General features: G+C 41.5%; 1 protein-coding gene across 1 annotated transcript in view; it reads right to left on the reverse strand.

Annotated features, from left to right (window-relative positions):
- Positions 1-18,608, reverse strand: part of SPTLC3 (serine palmitoyltransferase long chain base subunit 3) — a 131,293-nt gene that overhangs the window by 76,646 nt on the left and 36,039 nt on the right. Inside the window, exons 3-4 of the mRNA XM_079783757.1 lie at positions 7,779-7,933; positions 6,998-7,146 (exon numbers count right to left, since the gene is read on the reverse strand). Of these exons, the coding sequence (XP_079639883.1) occupies positions 6,998-7,146; positions 7,779-7,933 (304 nt within the window). The remainder of the gene's footprint in view (positions 1-6,997; positions 7,147-7,778; positions 7,934-18,608) is intronic.

Below are 18,608 nucleotides of genomic sequence, written 5' to 3' on the forward strand. Positions count from 1 at the left end.
GGACCCAGAGAGCCACACGTCACTTGCACGTGAGGATACAAGGAGAAGTTTGCAGCACAGAAGAGGGCCCTCACCCGACCATGCTGGAACTGGAACTTTGACTTGAACTTTTAGCCCCCAGGATTGTGAACTTCTGTTGTTTATAAGCCCAGTCTGTGGTATTTAGTTGTAGCAATTCAAACAGGCGAAGAAAGGGCGTTGCTCATATCAAGGGGGCTACAGTCTGACATTTCTAGCCAGGTACTCACAAGGAACACACACAAGTGCGTTTTGTATTTGCATTGTCTGAATAGCTTTATTCTGTTCACTTTTCATTCATTTGTCAGTTCATTCATTCATTCAGTTTCAATTTTATTTATATAGTGTTTTCTGGTGGTGGCTGTTCTTTGTTTATTTGTTTTTACATTTCAATTCCAAATACATTTGCAATTTACCTAAATGTAATTTACCTAGAGGTAAAGTGTGAGGTAGAAATCTAACTTATTTCCTTATATGATTGTCAAGTTATCACAATACTAATTATCCTTTTTTAACTGATTTGAAATATTGTTCTTATTATACACAAGTGAGTGTGCCACATTGTGTATGTCTCTAGACTTTCAGTTTAGACTCACCCCACCTTGTCCATTCATGTTACTGGGATTGTGTTTAATTTACATATTCATTTGGGGAAGTATCAAGTCATTCCTATCTAGGACATAGACTCTCTCTCTCTCTCTCTCTCTCTCTCTTGCGCTCGCTCTCTCTCTCCCTTTCACACACACACACACACACACACACACACACACCTCAAAGATTTATAATCTTCCACAGCACATTAACAAAGTTATTACAAAAAACTATGCTGTAATTACCAAAGTTGTCACATGTGGCACACAATTTGAAGCAGACAGCCTAGACCAGGGAGCATGCTAATAGAAAACAATAGGAGCATAGAAGATGTAAATTTAAAATGTCAAACATTTTAAATGCTTGATTATGACTCTGAATTGCTATTTCACTCTGCCTCCTGTTCAGAATATAAAAAATGCACAACCCTCCCAACCCCATCAGCCTGTGGATTGTTAAATTGATCCATAAGCGAGTCAAAGCCTCCCTTAATTATTTATTTCACGATTTTTTTAGTTGTACACAAAAATGAATAGCAGCACATTATTTTGCTTCTTAAAAACAATATTTGCAATTCTGCAGTATCTGTCTGGAGATGTACTATTTCCAGCTATATTTTAGGTTTAGTTTGAGCATTTGCAGGTGTGGATTTGGACTGCACACTGGACTCCTTCTTTGCTGCTCCTTCAACTAAATCGACCTCTCTCTTGGGAACTGAGGTATTTTTGTGGTGGTTGCAGCAGGGAGATGGGAACCAGGTGCCTGGCTGGGATCTATCTTTCTGCTTTTATCCTTTGGGATAACTTTAATTGTATTTGTTTTTTATTACAACACATTGTTGAGTTTAGGTTTTTAGGCAAATATCGGTTGTTTTTTTCAGTAGGCAAATATGTTCTAGTTACATATTTTTGGTCAAAATAATATGTGTGGTCTTCTATCCTTTTATTATGTTTTAAATACTTCCTCTTGATATTCATTTTGCTTAATTTTTCTATTTTGTAATATAATTTCAGGGTTCTTTCTCCCCACCCCCCCCCCCCCCCCGCCCCATGACATTGGAAACTATTTTTTAAAAGGCTGGGATGGATATATTGATTAAGGTATTACATATGTGTCCTTATCTCCCCATTGCCCCCCCCCACACCCCCACTCATGCCCTCACCCCACTGGTGTCTGTCTGTGTCCATTGGTTAGGCTTATATGCATGCATTCAAGTCCTTTGGTTGATCTCTTTCCCTTACCCCTCCCCTCCCCTGCCTTCCCTCTGAGGTTTGATGGTCTGATAGATGCTTCTCTGTCTCTGGATCCGTTTTTGTTCATCAGTTTATGTTGTTCATTATATTCCACAAATGAGTGAGATCATGTGATATTTATCTTTCTCTGACTGGCTTATTTTGCTTAGCATAATGCTCTCCAGTTCCATCCATGCTGTTGCAAATGGTAAGAATTCCTTCTTTTTTACCGCAGCGTAGTATTCCATTGTGTAGATGTTCCACAGGTTTTTAATCCACTCATCTGCTGATGGACACTTAGGCTGTTTCCAAATCTTACCTATGGTAAATTGTGCTGCTATGAACATATATGCTTTCTGATTGGTGTTTCTAGTTTCTTGGGATATATTCCTAGAAGTGGGATCACTGGGTCAAATGGGAGTTCCATTTTTAGTTTTTTGAGGAAACTCCATACTGTTCTCCACAGTGGCTGCACCAGTCTGCATTCCCACCAGCAGTATATGAGGGTTCCTTTTTCTCCTTATCTTCCTCAGCATTTGTCATTTGTTGATGATAGCCATTTTGACAGGTGTGAGATGGTACCTCGTTGTTTTGATTTGCATCTCTCAGATGATTAGTGACTTTGAGCATGTGTTCATATGACTCTTGGCCTTCTTTATGCACTCTTTCAAAAAGTATCTATTTAGGTCTGTTGCCCATTTTTTGATTGGGTTGTTTATCTTCCTTTTGTTAAGTTGTATGAGTTCCCTGTACTGGTTTTACCAGTTAACAATGCAGATTTTTTTCAATAGATAGAGTTACACATATGTTGATATATATGTGATTTGATATGTATGCTATTTTGTTGTATTGACAACAAGCTTCAAAACTTCATATGTCTAATTTTCTGAAGGTGTTAACATCATAGATATTTTTAAACTTAAAAATGTTGAATTTCGTGCCAAAAAAAGAACATTTGCGAGAACTTTTAATTCATTACTTTATTTTTAAGAAAAGTGCTGTTGAATACATAGAGCTTATGGTGAACATGCTCTATCTCAAGATATTTGTGAATGCTGGTTTAAATGCTTTAAAAGTGATGATTTCAATGTGAAAGACAAAGAATGTCCAGGTCAACCGAAAAAGTTTGAAGACCAACAATTACAAGCATTAACTGATGAAGATGGGTGTCAAACTCAAAAAACAATTTGCAGAATGATTAAATGTTGCCCAGAAAACAATTTCCAATCATTTACAAGCAATGGAAAAAATTTTAAAGGAAGGAAAATGGGTGCCACATCAACTGAACGAAAGACAAATGGAAAACTGAAAAGTCATCAGTAAAATGTTGCTTCGATGGCATGAAAGAAAGGTGGTTTTTTTTGCATCAAATTGTGGCTGGTGATGAAAAGTGGATTTATTTTGAGAATCCCAAATGCATAAAATCATGGGTTGATCCAGGTCAACCATCAACATTAACTGCAAGGCCAAATCGCTTTGGAAAGAAGACAATGCTCTGCGTTTGGTGGGAGCAGGAAGGTGTGATGTATTATGAGCTTCTAAAACCAGGTGAAACTGTTAATACTGATCACTACCGACAACAAATAATCAATTTGAACCATGCTTTGATCGTGAAATGACCAGAATGTGCCAGAAGACACAGCAAAGTAATTTTGCTTCATGATGACACACCATCACACACTTCAAAACCAGTTAAAGACACGTTAAAAGATCTTGTCTTGGAAGTATTAACCCACCCGCTGTATTCACCAGACCTTGCTTCTTCAGATTTCCATTTGTTCTGATCTATGGCACACGCACTTTCTGAGCAGCACTTCAAAACGTATGAAGAAGTGGAAAATTGGGTCTCTGAATGGTTTGCCTCAAAACAAGAAAAGTTCTATTGGGACGGTATACACAAATTACCTGAAAGATGAGGAAAATGTGTAGCTAGCAATGGACATTACTTTGAATAAAGCACTTTTGATGTTTCTCTTAAAATTATTGTGTTTTCTTTGATTACAAAATCCGCCATTATTAACCAGTACACCTAAATGTTGGAGATTAAACCCTTATCGGTAATAACATTGGCAAATACGTTCTCCCATGCAGTGGGCTTTCTTGTTGTTTTGTTGATGGTTTCTTTTGCTGTGCAAAAGCTTTTTACTTTGATGTAGTCCCATTTGTTTATTTTCTCTTTAGTTTCCATTGCTGTAGGAGCTATACTGGTGAAGATATTGCTTTGGCATATGTCTGAGATTTTGCTGCCTGTGGATTTCTCCAGTATTTTTATGGTTTCCAGTCTTATGTTTAAGTCCTTCATCCATTTTGAGTTTATTTTTGTGTATGGTGTAAGTTGGTGGTCTAGTTTCTATTTTTTTGTAAGTATCTGTCCAATTCTCCCAACACCATTTATTGAAGAGATTGTCTTGACTCCATTGTATGTTCTTGCCTCCTGTGTCAAATATTAATTGAGCATATTAATTGGGTCGATTTCTGGGTTCTCTGCTCTATTCCTAAGGGATTAAACATTCTGAAACTTTTACTTTTGGTTCCTTAAGAAGCTATTTGGTTACTAAAAATTAAGTCTTTGTATTTCCTAATTTTTATTGTTAATCCATTACACTATTAAACATTTTCTTAAGACTATGTAACATAAGGTTTCCAAAAGTTACTTGTGTTTCTTGAAATAAATGGCATTCAAAATTATGTTACTACTTCTTGCATGTTATGTTAAGGTTACTATTTATATTGCAGAACTATTTTAAATGTACCTGTTTACTTATTTATTTTAGATTATTTATATCCTTGTTTTCAGGCCTTTTATTTGTCTAAAATTATTATGGGTGGTTTTATTTTGCTCTCTCACTGTTTATTTGAAAACTGTTAAAATCTTCTTTCTAGAGTTTGAGCTGGAGAGCTCAATGAAGTAGGTAAACATTAAAAGGCCACAATCAGGGACCCAGATTCCACATGTGGCTTCCACTTGGGGCAAACCATTGCCCGTATCAAGCTCCCACCCTTCAGCTTCTGAGGGCTGTGATGGGGGAATGTTCTGTCTCTGTGAGTTGAAGGGGGTCATCATATTCAGGAATTTGTTTTCTTTTGGGTTCATTAATAATCCTGATGTTGAGTATCACTAGCACCAAAAGAAACATCCCCAAAAGTTACTGACTCCTGTCCCTTATGACCAGGGTTTTTTTCCAGTCTCTGCTCCATGCCAAATAGGGCATGTGGGCAACCCCATTCTAAGTGGAGTGGAACCTTTTTATATCCTGCTTTTCATACCTCCAGCCCTCATGCCTCAAATAAAGATAAGTAAGATGTCTTTCTTAAAAAATTTGGGCAACCACTTACAAATTCTGGACCTTTAGTTAAGTATTTATTGATAATTTGGATAAAAAATTTGTTTTGTTCAATTTGAGTTGTTATTTATTGCACAGAACTGAATAATTACATGTTTTTTTTTTAAATATATTTTATTGATTTTTTACAGAGAGGAAGGGAGAGGGATAGAAAGCCAGAAACATCGATGAGAGAGAAACATCGACCAGCTGCCTCCTGCACATCCCCCACTGGGGACGTGCCCGCAACCAATGTACATGCCCTTGACTGGAATCAAACCTGGGACCCTTCAGTCCACAGACCGACGCTCTATCCACTGAGCCAAACCGGTTTCGGCGAATAATTACATGTTTTTAAAGCCCTTCTGCCAACTGGTTATCTAAGTTGTGACTCATTATTTATGAGTGGTAAATCTCTTTTTAGCATATTTACTCCTGATTCTCAGACAGGCCCTGCATAATTACCCTGGATGGGAAACAGCCATTGTAGAAATCTCTGAGCTACACGGGGAGTTAAGGTGATTAATAAGCCACCAGGGGTCCATCACTTAGTCACTATGATCTTAGTTTGTTCCTCTAGAATATGGGAATAACACAAACTACCACAGCCTACCACAGCACAGGCTTTCTGTGAAGAATAAATGATATGGTATATAAGCAAACAAAGTGCCAGGAATAGCAAAGTACTCTACAGGAGGAAGTTTGCATCACTCTTCCTCCCTGAAGTGGAGTAATAGTTTCCTTCTCACTGATGTCACTCCTCTGAATAAGAGAGAATGTTCTAGCTAAAAAAGAAATAAATAAGCAGTCTGTTCCACCTAGCCCATTCATTCATTCATTCATTCAACACAACAGTCAACAGGCCAATTCCTTTCTTAATGAAGTTTATGTTGTAGTAGCAGGCAGGCAAAATACAAATCAAGATCAGTGTGGACATCATTCAGAAAACTGGAAGAAAGAGCTAAATACAAATGAGAAGTTATTTTCCAATGGGTATAAAGTTTCAGTTTGGTAAGTGAATAAGTTCTAAATATCCTCTATATAACATAGTGCCTATTGTCAACAATACTGTATTGCGCACCCAAGAATTCATTAAAGGGGTAGATCTCATGATAAGTGTTCTTACCACAAAAAGGGGGGGGGCACAAAGAAACTTTCTGAGGTGATGGATATATTTATTACTTGATTGTGGTGATAGCTTCATGGGTGCATGCATTATGTCTGAATTCATTAAATTGTATATATTAAATAAGTACAGTTTTTTATATCAATTATACCTCAATAAAGCTATTTAAAAAAGAAAAAGAATGCCCTAACTGGTTTGGCTCAGTGGATAGAGCATCGGCCTGTGGACTGAAGGGTCCCAGGTTCGATTCCGGTCAGGGGCATGTACCTTGGTTGAGGGCATATCCCCAGTGGGGGGTGTGCAGGAGGCAGCTGATTGATGTTTCTCTCTCATCGATGTTTCTGACTCTCTATCCCTCTCCCTTCTCTCTGTAAAAAAAATCAATAAAATATATTTAAAAAAAAAGAGAAAAAGAAAAAGAAAGGTGGGAGAAAGGACCCAAAAGGGGCCAAGCAAAAGAGACAATAGTTGCTATTTTAGATAATAATGGTCAGGAAAGATCAAATTTTTATTCTGAATAACTAAAATCTACTTGACAAGAGCATAATGTTTGAAATTTCCATGAAGACTTCCATATACCTTTTCCCTCTTGCATTATATAATAGCTTTTTGAGTCACACAGTCTAGATAAGATCTACATTTGAGAAGTAGCCACAGGGAATCTCAAACCCAACTAGACAAAATTTCAAAATGGTGAACATACATACCCATTTCATGTCTGGTACTGGCCACACCTACGCCATACTCCTCTAAAACATCCTTCACTGTCCTCATAGATTCATCGTACCTGACTGCCAAGCCAAGGAAGTTATAGGAGCCCATGTTGATGACATCTTTGATGATTCTTCCAGTGAAGCTGCAGAGAGAAGGGCGGGTGAGCACAAAGGGCTTTGTCATTTAATAACATCATAGTGCCCCATACAAGACTCACAAAGAGATCTTGCGTTCTGGCCCAAATCATGCATATGTTTTTAGACTTGCCTTATTGCCACCACAAAATGGGTTGTCCTTAGAGGAAAGTATTCCCATATTGAAGCTGGGTAGAGTATTACAAAAAGGTGTCTGAGCCATGCAATATTACATAGTCCTGATTTTCCTTGGGCACTCGCTTTCATGACACCTGTGCCCTGGTTTAAATCCCAGCAAAAACTTTCTAAATGAGAAAAAGCCACGGTCATCACTTCAGCAAGAAGTAGAGGGGTATAATTTGTCAATACAGCTGAGAAGGGCTTTTCCTTGCTGGCTGGCTCTGTGTGTCCTGCACCTGCTGACACAGTTTTTACTTAAATTGCAATATAAACATGCTACCCTTGGCAGCAGAATCACCGTGACTTCCCCTACTGGCATGTGAGGGCTTGCAAAAGGCTGAATGATGGAAGACCAGTTGCTTCCTTGCTGTGGTTTTTCAGATATGTAACCTGGTGCCCACAACAGGATTTCCTTGAAAGGATTTCCTTTCAACCAAGCCCCTCCAGGTGATGGCCTCACCGAAATGTCCAGTTGTAGTCATCCGACACCCTCTCCACCACGTCAAACAGAGGCCCTGGGGCACTGCAAATGGGCCGGTTCCAGTTGTCTCTGATTCTCATGTAAATGTTTCGTGTGTAAAAATTCTCAAAGTTTTGATACAGTGGCACAAAATCCTGTATAAGAGAGGCAGAAGTTTACCTTTGGCCCTCTTCTTTTTCTATCTCATTTGCAATTGAAGACTAAGAGAAAACCTGGAAGATCCATTCAAATATTTCATTCGCAAATATTTTTTGAGCAAGGGTTTGTGGGTAAGGGGACAGGCAGGGCCCATAAATAACTGTAAGAACTCCATACCAAAAGAATTTACACTTTAGTGGGGAAGGTGAAAAAAGTGTAGCAAATAAAGGCAACAAAGATTACAGAGTGATATAAAACAAGTCCCAAAATGTGTGGAGACAATGAATCTCTGCAGAATTTCATCTGAAGAGTAACAAATAGGTGTTTATGTCCAAAACAGTTTAATTGGAAATAACTGGTTGGGTGATAAAATGGTCTTAACTTTTTAAAAACATGAATATTCCTACTCATTTGTATATTTAGAAATATGGATGAACTTGAACTTTGGACTTGTTGGCCAAACTGTAGGCAAGTATCTGACTATTAAATAATCAAGGGCCTAGAAAATGAGTTGAGTTTGTGGAGGCACCTGGCTTCTATCAAAGTTGAAATAATAGCACTGTTTTGCTGTATAAAATGTAATCTGTGCCTGAGGGGTTTGCAATCCAGCTGAGGTTCAAAGCAAGACATATCTCTGTTGTCATCTAATTCCTAATAGTAAGTAACAGGCAGAAAATGCAAAACCTTGGCCTAAGCCAAGTACATTGGGCATTTGTAAGGTTAGAGCTAGAGGGAGAGAGACATCTTGCTGGAGGAATCAAGGTGGCTTTACGTGGAAGGACACTAAAGGTAGAAGGAGATTGCTATTGGCAGGGATGCTTGGACCCCGTGAAGGTGAAGGGGTTCATGTGCTGGAAATGTAGGGTGTATTTGAGAAGAATGAGTAAGGAATAAAACTCCTGCAGGTCATTTGGTCATGTATAAAAAATGCCCATGGAGACACTTGGCCCACACTGACCCATTTACCTCACCCCGTGTGTCATTATCAACTAGGCTACTGAGGTGAGAAGGGTTATTATTTGCAATACACCCAAACACAATTATTGGATTCATAAAACATGATAGTATTTTTAATGTATGAATCCTGTAAGCCAAAAGTAGAAATTAATGTTATGGGCTGTTTAAACTGAGGGATGTTTTCTAAGTATGAACATTTTGGATAGGACCAAATATCAAGGACATCTGGCAAGGAAAAAATATCTCAGTGGACATTTCAGGCAAGACCAACTGTTCACTAATTAAATAAAAGATGTGGCAGACCTTGTTACCCTTTGCTCTGAACCTATAATGGCCGCCACCTCACTGGGAGTCAAAGCTAGAGTCTCGCTTGATTGGTCTGGGTCCCTGTTACCTCTCTGATCCCATCCTCTTTTTTCCCTGTGGCGTAGTTGAGGCTGTAGTGTCAGCTGGCACAGAAAGTGGGAGCCTTAAGTGTCTAAATGAGGAACTCACACCTTGTCCTGGAGGCAATGGGGAGCCACTGAATAATTGGGAGTGGGCTTCCCCATCCTCCTGCTCATCCTCTATGAATTATTTGTTCTCCTTCCCTGGTGGAATGGAGCTAATTTCCTGAAGGAACAGGAGAACCCTGGGGAAAGGCTTTGTGGACGCCTTTCTTGTGCTACTGGTTTGACCCAGTCATCTCCTGAGTTGGTCCATTCCAGGGGAAAACAAATAGAATCTAAAGGTTTTAATGGCTGGTAACTGCACCCAAGCCACGATCTTTTCTGTCACTTTACCTTCTGGTCTCCAGTGACAATGGCATCACTTTTGGGGTAAAATTTTGATTATCTATAAGATAAAATGCTCATAACCACATACTGGGGCAATCTACTGCATGTGAATTTGAAGGATGGTTGGGCTCCTATACTAGTCACATTTGTAAGTTGAAAAATATCATTCCAAGTGCATTTGCTCTCAAATAGTTAATGATCCTGATGTAGGTTTTATTATGATTTAAAGCTACAAGGTTATGATAATCAGTTATACCTTTCTATGCTCTAACAGGGAAATGGACATATTTTTGAGAGAAAAGGGGATTGTGCAATTCCAGGAAAATTTTTTCTAAACTATTTCCTCTTTGATTTAATAACATTTATACAGAGTGTTTACTATCCTGCAGATTACACTATATCCCCAAATGTTATTTGTCTTTCTATTTCTAATTTATTTAATTTCTTATTTGAAATACATCATATAAACTCATTCCATCTAAAGAAAAGAGAAAAGTAGGTCCTTAAGTAATATTTCTGGACTCTGAATAAAATTATGGTTTTAGATTTTATGATAAATCTTATTCAAGATAAAATTACCCATTGGTTTAGGAGAGAACTGAATAGTTGATTTAGAAAAACAGTTGGTTTTAGGTAGAAAATGACCAAAATATTATGTCTTCAAAATTAAGATAAAATTAATTTCAGACATGGAACCACAAGATGCATAGATATTAGGGCAGAAGGAACATGGAAATCATAGAGTTCAAATACCCATTTGACAAGTGAGGAAAATCAGATCCAGCAAAGGGAACTGAACTCAGGTCAACCTCCCACTTCACCCACTCTGCTGGCAGTCACTTCAGGGTGACCTCAGGCTGGCACCTGCCCCAGCTTGTCCAAACTTCCCGCTAAAACACCAGCAATGATGGAAAACATGACCACCAATATGGAAAAGTAAGGCCAACAGATTGCCAAACCATGGAGTACTGTCCATTCACTATAAGGAACTTGGCATTGACTCGAGAAAACACCTTGGGGCTTCTCATTATTGATGCCTTATAAAGATATCCATCCCTGAGGGAAGATGGGAAAATACTCCATCCTGCCAAACCTTTCCGGTTTCTGGCTCAGAGATCCAAAATTTCTGCTGGTAAGGAAACCAGCAGCTAGCTTTTAATTGGGATAGATACTCTGAAGGCAAAATACAGGGATTGTAGAGAAAATTTTCTGCTAGAAAATGACCTTTACATTAAAAATAAATATTTATTAATTAGGTATCTGAAACTTCTTGGTCAAAAGGATGGCCCCCAGCTTTTTTTTTTTTTTTTTTTTTTTACCACACAGAGTCATTTCTTTGTGGGTGATATGAGGCACTAAACTAAATCTGAAAATCAAGTTCAGCAATCTACATGTTCCTGAGAAGGTCAATTGAGCTTGGAAACCTATTTAGAACTCAAGATACGGTCCAGGAAAGAACTATCTTGCTTGTTCTTTGCCTCATCCTCCTCTTCCTCCTCCTCACCTGTGAGTCTTCCTACCACTGAATGGGTGTGCTGTTACCCCACCCCATTCCTTTCAGCATCAGTGAGGTTTCTTCAGGAGCAGTCAATACCTTGCAAAGGTCAATGTCCTCTAGTGTCAGGTAAGCCTCCCACAGCATTTTAACTATACCAGAAAATGAAACTTGACTGGATATTGCAAAAACAAGCATTGCAATAGGAGAGCATTGCAATAGCATGGGAATATCTTTATCTATCTGTCGATTTAATTTGTCACTTGACCTACTCACTGTTCATTTTTTTTCCTGACACAAATGACTAGATGTGAGAGTAAACCCCAGGCTCTAAGGACACAATCATTTTAGGGGTAGGCTACAGGAGGATTCAGCAAAACCTAAAAATGCAGGTACAAATATGGATTGTTGTTGTTTTTTTTCTGCAATATGACAATCTTTCCTTTTCCATTTTTAAGCCTGTAGGGTACATCAAAATTTTCTAAATGTTATAGATATTTCTATCTAAGTTTTATAGACAAATTAATAGAAAGGCAGAAAATTTGAGTCGAAAAATTGGGAATTGAACTTTATTCTAAAACCAACGCTCTTTTTGATAAACCATGCTGCAGGACTAGGGTGTTTATAAGGAATCAAAGAGAATACATCCATAGTCCATTGTAAAAAAAAAATACCACCAAATTCGGAAGCATATCCATTTTTATTTTATTTAACTACATTTCCATTCAGTAGCAAATAGAATATGAATTTGTCAAGAGAGAAAAATCATTATCAAGCAGCACTAGTCATTTGTTCCTACATTGACACTTCTGTTCTCACCTAACATTCACTTTTATATCATTACTAGAGGCCCAGTGCACAAAATTCGTGCATTGGGGGATGTCCCTCAGCCCAGCCTGCACCCTCTCCAATCTGAGACCCCTTGAGTGATGTCTGACTGCCCGTTTAGGCCCAATCCCACCAGTCGGACATCCCTCTCATAATCCAGGACTGCTGACTCCCAACCGCTCACCTGCCTGCCTGCCTGGTTGCCCCTAACCACTTCTGCCTGCCAGCCTGATCACCCCTAACCACTCCCCTGCCAGCCTGATCGATGCCTATCTCTCCCCTGCCAGCCCGATTGCCCCTCACTGCCCTCCTCTGCTGGCCTGGTCACCCGTAACTGCCCTCTCCTGCTGGCCCGGTCACCCCTAACTGCCCTCGCTTGCCAGCCTGGTCACTGCTAACTGTCCTCCCCTGCTGGCCTGGTCATCCCTAACTGCCCTTCCTTGTCAGCCTGGTCACCCCTAATTGCTCTAGCCTTATGACCTGGTCACCCCCAACTGCCCTCCCCTGCAGGCCTGGTCACCCCTAAATGTTCACCCCTGCAGGCCTGGTCGCTCTCAACTGCCCTCCCTTGCTGGCCCAGTCACCCCTAACTTCCTTTCCTTGTCAGCCTGGTTGCCCCTAACTGCTCTCTCCTGCCAACCTGCAACCTGGTCCCCCCAACTGCCCTCCCCTTCAGGCCTGGTCCCCCCAACTGCCCTCCCCTGCAGGCCTGGTTGCCCCCAACTGCCCTGCCCTGTCAGCCTGGTTGCCCCCAACTGCCCTCCCCTGCAGGCCTGGTCCCACCACACTGCCCTCCCCTGCAGGCCTGGTTGTCCCCAACTGCCCTCCTCTGCCATCCCGGTCACCCCTAACTGCCCTTCTTGCAGGCCTGGTCCCTCCCAACTGCCCTCCCCTGCTGGCCTCATTGCTCACAACTGCCCTCCCCTGACAGCCATCTTGTGGCGGCCATCTTGTGTCCACATGGAGGTGGCCATCTTTGACCACATGGGGGTGGCCATCTTGTGAGTTGGAGTGATGGTCAATTTGCATATTACCTCTTTATTATATAGGACTAGAGGCCAGGTGCATGAAAATTCATGCACTGGAGGGGGCATCCCTCAGCCCGGCCTGCCCCCTCTCATAGTTCATGAGCCCTCAGGGGCAGGAGGTTATCCGGCGATCAAGGGAAGGTGATGCCCCCATCACACCTCTACTGCTGCCACTGTCAGCAGTGCAAGCCTCGGCTGACCCTGGTTTTCTGAGCCTCAAGTGGCCCTGGGCAGCTGGGCAGCTGCCATCCAAGTTGTGTCTGTGCCTTGGGCCGGCTCTGGGCAGCTGGGGGGCTGAGGGGACTGGGGGATTCCGGAGGCAAGCACACGGCAAGGCTGGGCCCGCCTGGGGGTGGGCCCAGCCTTGACACATGCTTGCCGCCACGGTGGGTCTGAGGGGACTGGGCACTGCCATCTTTGAGGGCATGGCAGTCAATTAGCATATTCCCTCCTTATTGGCTGTGGGTGCCACCATCTTTGAGGGTAGGCAGTCAATTAGCATATTCCCTCCTTATTGGTTGTTTGCACTGCCATCTTTGAGGGCGGGCAGTCAATTAGCATATTCCCTCCTTATTGGCTGTGGGTGCCACCATCTTTGAGGGTAGGCAGTCAATTAGCATATTCCCTCCTTATTGGTTGTGGGCACTGCCATCTTTGAGGGCGGGCAGTCAATTAGCATATTCCCTCCTTATTGGCTGTGGGTGCTGCCATCTTTGTGACAGTATGAGGGTCAATTAGCATATTCACTCTTTATTAGCTAGGATTTCCTTTTGGAAAATAGCTTGTTCTCTTACCAGGATTGAGCTCAGAATAATAATAAATTATGTTTGTGTTTTCTTTTTTGTTGAAAAGAATAACTATATTACAAACAGTCCTTAGAAATATGAGAAACACAAAGGAACACTGACTAAATTTAATTTTTCTTATTCAGAAATTAGAGGGAGTTTGAATAAACATAGTGGACTTAGTACTTGTATACATTCTACCACTCATCTAAAAGTCCTATGAAATGACCAAAAATGGCAATTTCAGAACAAAATGAATCTATAAATGCCAGAAAACAGTCAAGAGTATCATAAGTCAGAAATTTTAAAGGATCACAAAAGATAGAAAATGAATTAAGATCTGATCGATGGAGAAGGAAGACCACAGGGAACTATAGCTCTAAAACATTAGCAGAGAAGACTTGTGTGTACATAAGTGACCTGTAGCAGAGTGTCAAGCTGAGAGTCAATACCTGTAAGAAGTTGATACTGTCCTCCTTCCTCCTTTTATTGGGTCAGTAAGTAAGAAGCAGTAATATTATCCACAGGACAAAGCACTGTGGTGGGAAACAAGGGCTGAACAGAAGAGCAATGTCCCAACGTGGGAAGCCCCCACAGCAACACAAGCTACTGTTCCTGGCAATTCCTTCTATTTCCCGCTACAATCACTCAAGATAGGGGACTATGTGGGCAAATAAGGATTCTAAATACAAAAAGGAGCATAAAGCAAAGTGCCACTACTATTTAAGGAAAACTAGCACAATAAGAGGCACAAAATTTAATAAGCAGAAGAACTAACATCTAGAGAAAAGGCAATAGAACAAACAGAAGAATGATTATTTATATATGTATTTATATAACTATATAAGATATTTTTAGAGAGACAAAACAAAATAGTGTGTTCTTTAAAAAAATAAAATATTTAAAAGTATAAGGGACACTGCTGAAGAGCAAATTAATAAGCTAGAATAATAAGCTGACTATGTTTTTCAGGGCCTAATGAGAAAGAACAGAAACAAAATTAAGGAAAAGCCAAGAGATATGAAGAACAAATTCAGAAGATCTAATAGGATTTGCAAGATTGAAAGAAGGAGGAGAAATGAAAGAGGAGGAAAAGGTGAAAAAGAAGAAGGCTTGTCCAGTGTGGTTCAGTGGTTGAGCATCAGCCTATGAACCAGGAGATCACAGTTTGATTCTGGGTCAGGGCCCAAGCCTGGGTTGCAGGCTCAATCCCCAGTGTGAGGCTTGCAGTAGGCAATATATCAATGACAGAGTAGCTGGTGCAGAGGTGGAGTGAATGAGGTTAAAGATACAGGTATGTGAATCTGGCTCTGCCACTTACTACTTGTATAACCTGAGGCCAGTTTTTAAACCCTCATGGGCTCAGTTTTCTCATGGATAAAATGGGAATAACAATTCCTATTTCATAGGTGCCTAAGAATTCAATGAGAATACATGTTTACTACTGTCACAGAATACTCTGTGAATAAATGAAAAAAAATAAAAAAGAAATTGCAATACAACTATCTGAAAACCGGTGACAACTAAGAAGAGAATTTATTAAGGTGGTAACATTTGAAATTAATATGAAAATATCAAGTGCTTTCCTACACAGCATCAATAACTAATTAGAATATAGGATAGAAGGTAGTATTAAAATAGCACCACCATAAAAAAATCATAACCAAATAATAGTAAAAGGGGAAATGACAGAACATTATAATAAAGAAAATTACAAAATATTAATAAAGAACATGAAAATATCTAAATAAATGGAGAGATGTATCATGTTTTTGAAAGGGAAGACTAAATATTATTCAAATGTCCAATTTTCCTAAGTTAACCTATAAGTTTAATGTATTGTTAATTAAAATAACAAGTTTTTTTCTTAAAATCCAGTACCTGACAAACTAATTCTAAAGTCTACACAGAGAGAAAATCTTTAAGAATTACCTAAAACTTGTATATTTATCTAAGAAATAGGCAGATTAATATTTTAAATCAGTGGGTAAAAAATAGCCATTTATTTAATTGAGATGATTTAAAATATATCTTTAAAAATAGTCATCTTACCTCACACAGCACATAGAAATAAATATTAGATGAATTCTTGGATTAAATATATTAACACCCCAAATCATAAAAGTACCAAATAAAATGAAGAAAAATGTGTTGTAATTTTGAGATTAAAAAGTGCTTTCCTAAACACGATTAACTCCCCCTTCTCAAAGAAAAAAAATAACAGAAAAATAATAATAACAAAGAAAACATAATAGAAATGTTTGATGCATATGACATAAAAATTAAAACTGTATGTATGGCTAAATATAGCATAGAATAATTAAAAGCCAAGAAGCAGAATTAGATAAATCTTTAAAATACATTTAACAGACAAATTATTAATATAAGGATATATAAAAGGAACTGCTCTAAGTCAGTAAGAAAAATAATTTAATAAAATTATGAGCAAAGGATATGAATAGGCAATCTAGAGGAGTAAGTATAAATGACTAACTAATAACCATATCTAAAGAGGCTCCATCTCATTCTTAATCAGGAAATGCAAATTAAGACAAGACAAAAATATGTACACCTATCTGATTGGCAAAAATTAAAAAAAAAAAATGCTGGTGATGTCAACATATCAAGTACTGGCAAGGAAGCAAGATCTCTCAGGTACTGTTGACTGGAGTCTAGCTATGCAAACTTCCTTGAAAGGAAATTTGCCAATCTCTCAGAAGTTAAATGTACATTATTTGGACCCAGAAAGCCACTTCCAGGAATTATCCTCAAATAAATATATGTGCTATTCATTGAATAATTATTTACAATAATATAAATATCCTATCTAATAAAGAGGGAATGTGCTAATTGACCCTCACGCCATCGCAAAGATGGCGGCGCCCACAGCCAATAAGGAGGGAATATGCTAATTGACTGCCCTGCCCTCAAAGATGGTGGCACTCGCAGCCAATAAGGAGGGAATATGCTAATTGACTGTCTCACCCTCAAAGATGGTAGCACCCAAAGGCAATCAGGAGGCAATATGCTAATTGACTGCCACATCCTCAAAGATGGCAGTGCCCACAGCCATAAGATGGTGGTGCCCAATCTCCTAAGCCCCGCCAGGATGGCAGGCCTGGGGGCGGGCCCGGCTACTCTGCGCACCTGCCTCCTGAGTCCCCCAGTCTCCTCAGCCCCCCAGCTTCCAAGGGCCAGACCAAGGCACAGGCAAGCCTCGGATGGCAGCTGCCCAGCCATCCAGGGCCACCCGAGGCTCAGGTAACCAGGGCCGGCCAAGGCTTGCGCTGCCAGCAGTGGTAGCAGAAAAGGTGTGATGGGGCATCGCCTTCCCCTGATCACCAGGTTGCCTCCTGCCTCTGAGGGCTCCCGGACTGTGAGTGTGGGCAGGCCGGGCTGAGGGACCCCCCACCTCCAGTGCATGAATTTTCATGCACCAGGCCTCTAGTGGTAATATAAGTGATCATCTATACTAATAAAAGGGTAATATGCTAATTAGAGCAGACGTCTTCCGGATGTCCATCCAGATGTCCATTTGGACAAAGCCACAGCAGATGCGAGGCCCGGGTCTCAGGCAGCAGTGGGCTCAGGCAGCCATAAGCCCTGGCGGCTGGGAGACCTGGGTCTCAGGCAGCTGTGGGCTCAGGCAGCCATGAACCCCAGCAGCTGTGAGGCCCGGGGCTCAGGCCTCACAGCCGCCGTGGCTGGCAGTGGCAGTAGCAGCAGGATAATGGAGGTGGCGCCTTCCCCTGATTAGTCTGTTCATCTCCCCCAGAGGGAGGCCACACTGCAGCTTAGGCCTGCTCCCCAGGGTAGCGGGCCTAAGCTGTCAGTAGGACATCCCCTGAGGGCTCCCAGATTGTGAGAGGGGGCAGGCCAGGCTAAGGGACCCCTCCAGTGCACACGAATTTTCATGCACCGGGCCTGTAGTCTATACTAATAAAAGGGTAATATGCAAATTGGTCACGATGCTTTCACAGTAACAACAAAATAGCAGGCTGCGTGGGGCAACAAGGCCTGCCGGGGAGTTAGCGAGGGATGACCAAATGACTGAACAGCAGGCTGCATGGGGCAACCAGGCCGGCAGGGGGGGCAGTGAGGGGTGACCAGGCTGGCAGAGGGGGGCAGTTGGGGGCAACCAGGCCGGTGGGGGAGGCAGTTGGGGGCGACTAGCTTGGCAGGGGGGGCAGTTAGGGGCAACCAGGCCTGCAGAGGAGGCACTAGGGGCAACCAGGCCAGCGGGGGGGGGGGGGGGGACAGTTAGGGGCAACCAGGCTGTCAGGGGGGGCAGTTATGGGCAACCAGGCTTGCAGGGGGGCAGTTAGGGGCAATTAGGCAGGCAGGCAGGCAGGCAGGCAGGTGAACAGTTAGGACCCAGTGGTCCCGGATTGTAAGAGGGATGTCTGACTGCCAGTTTCGGCTGACTCCCTGGGATCAGGCCAAAACCAGCAGTCGGGCATCCCCTGAGGGGTCCCAGATTGGAGAGGGTCCAGGCTGGGCTGAGGGCACCCTCTCCCCCCCCGTGCATGAATTTTATGCACTGGGCCTCTAGTCTATAATAAAAGTATAATATGCTAATTAGACCAGACATCCTTCCAGATGACCTTCCGGATGAAGTCAGGGCTGCGAGGGAAGCCCAGTTCCCAGGTGCCTGCCGGTGGCTGGAGGGAAGCCTGGGTCCCGGGTGCCTGCCAGCAGCCTGACGGAAGCCTGGGTTCCGGGTGCCAGAGGAAAGCCGGTGCTGGCAGCCGGGAGAAGGAAGACCTACTCTTGCAAGAATTTCATGCATCGGGCCTCTAGCA

Source organism: Cnephaeus nilssonii (assembly GCF_951640355.1).
Source record: "Cnephaeus nilssonii genome assembly, chromosome: 11".
Lineage (NCBI taxonomy): Eukaryota > Metazoa > Chordata > Mammalia > Chiroptera > Vespertilionidae > Cnephaeus > Cnephaeus nilssonii.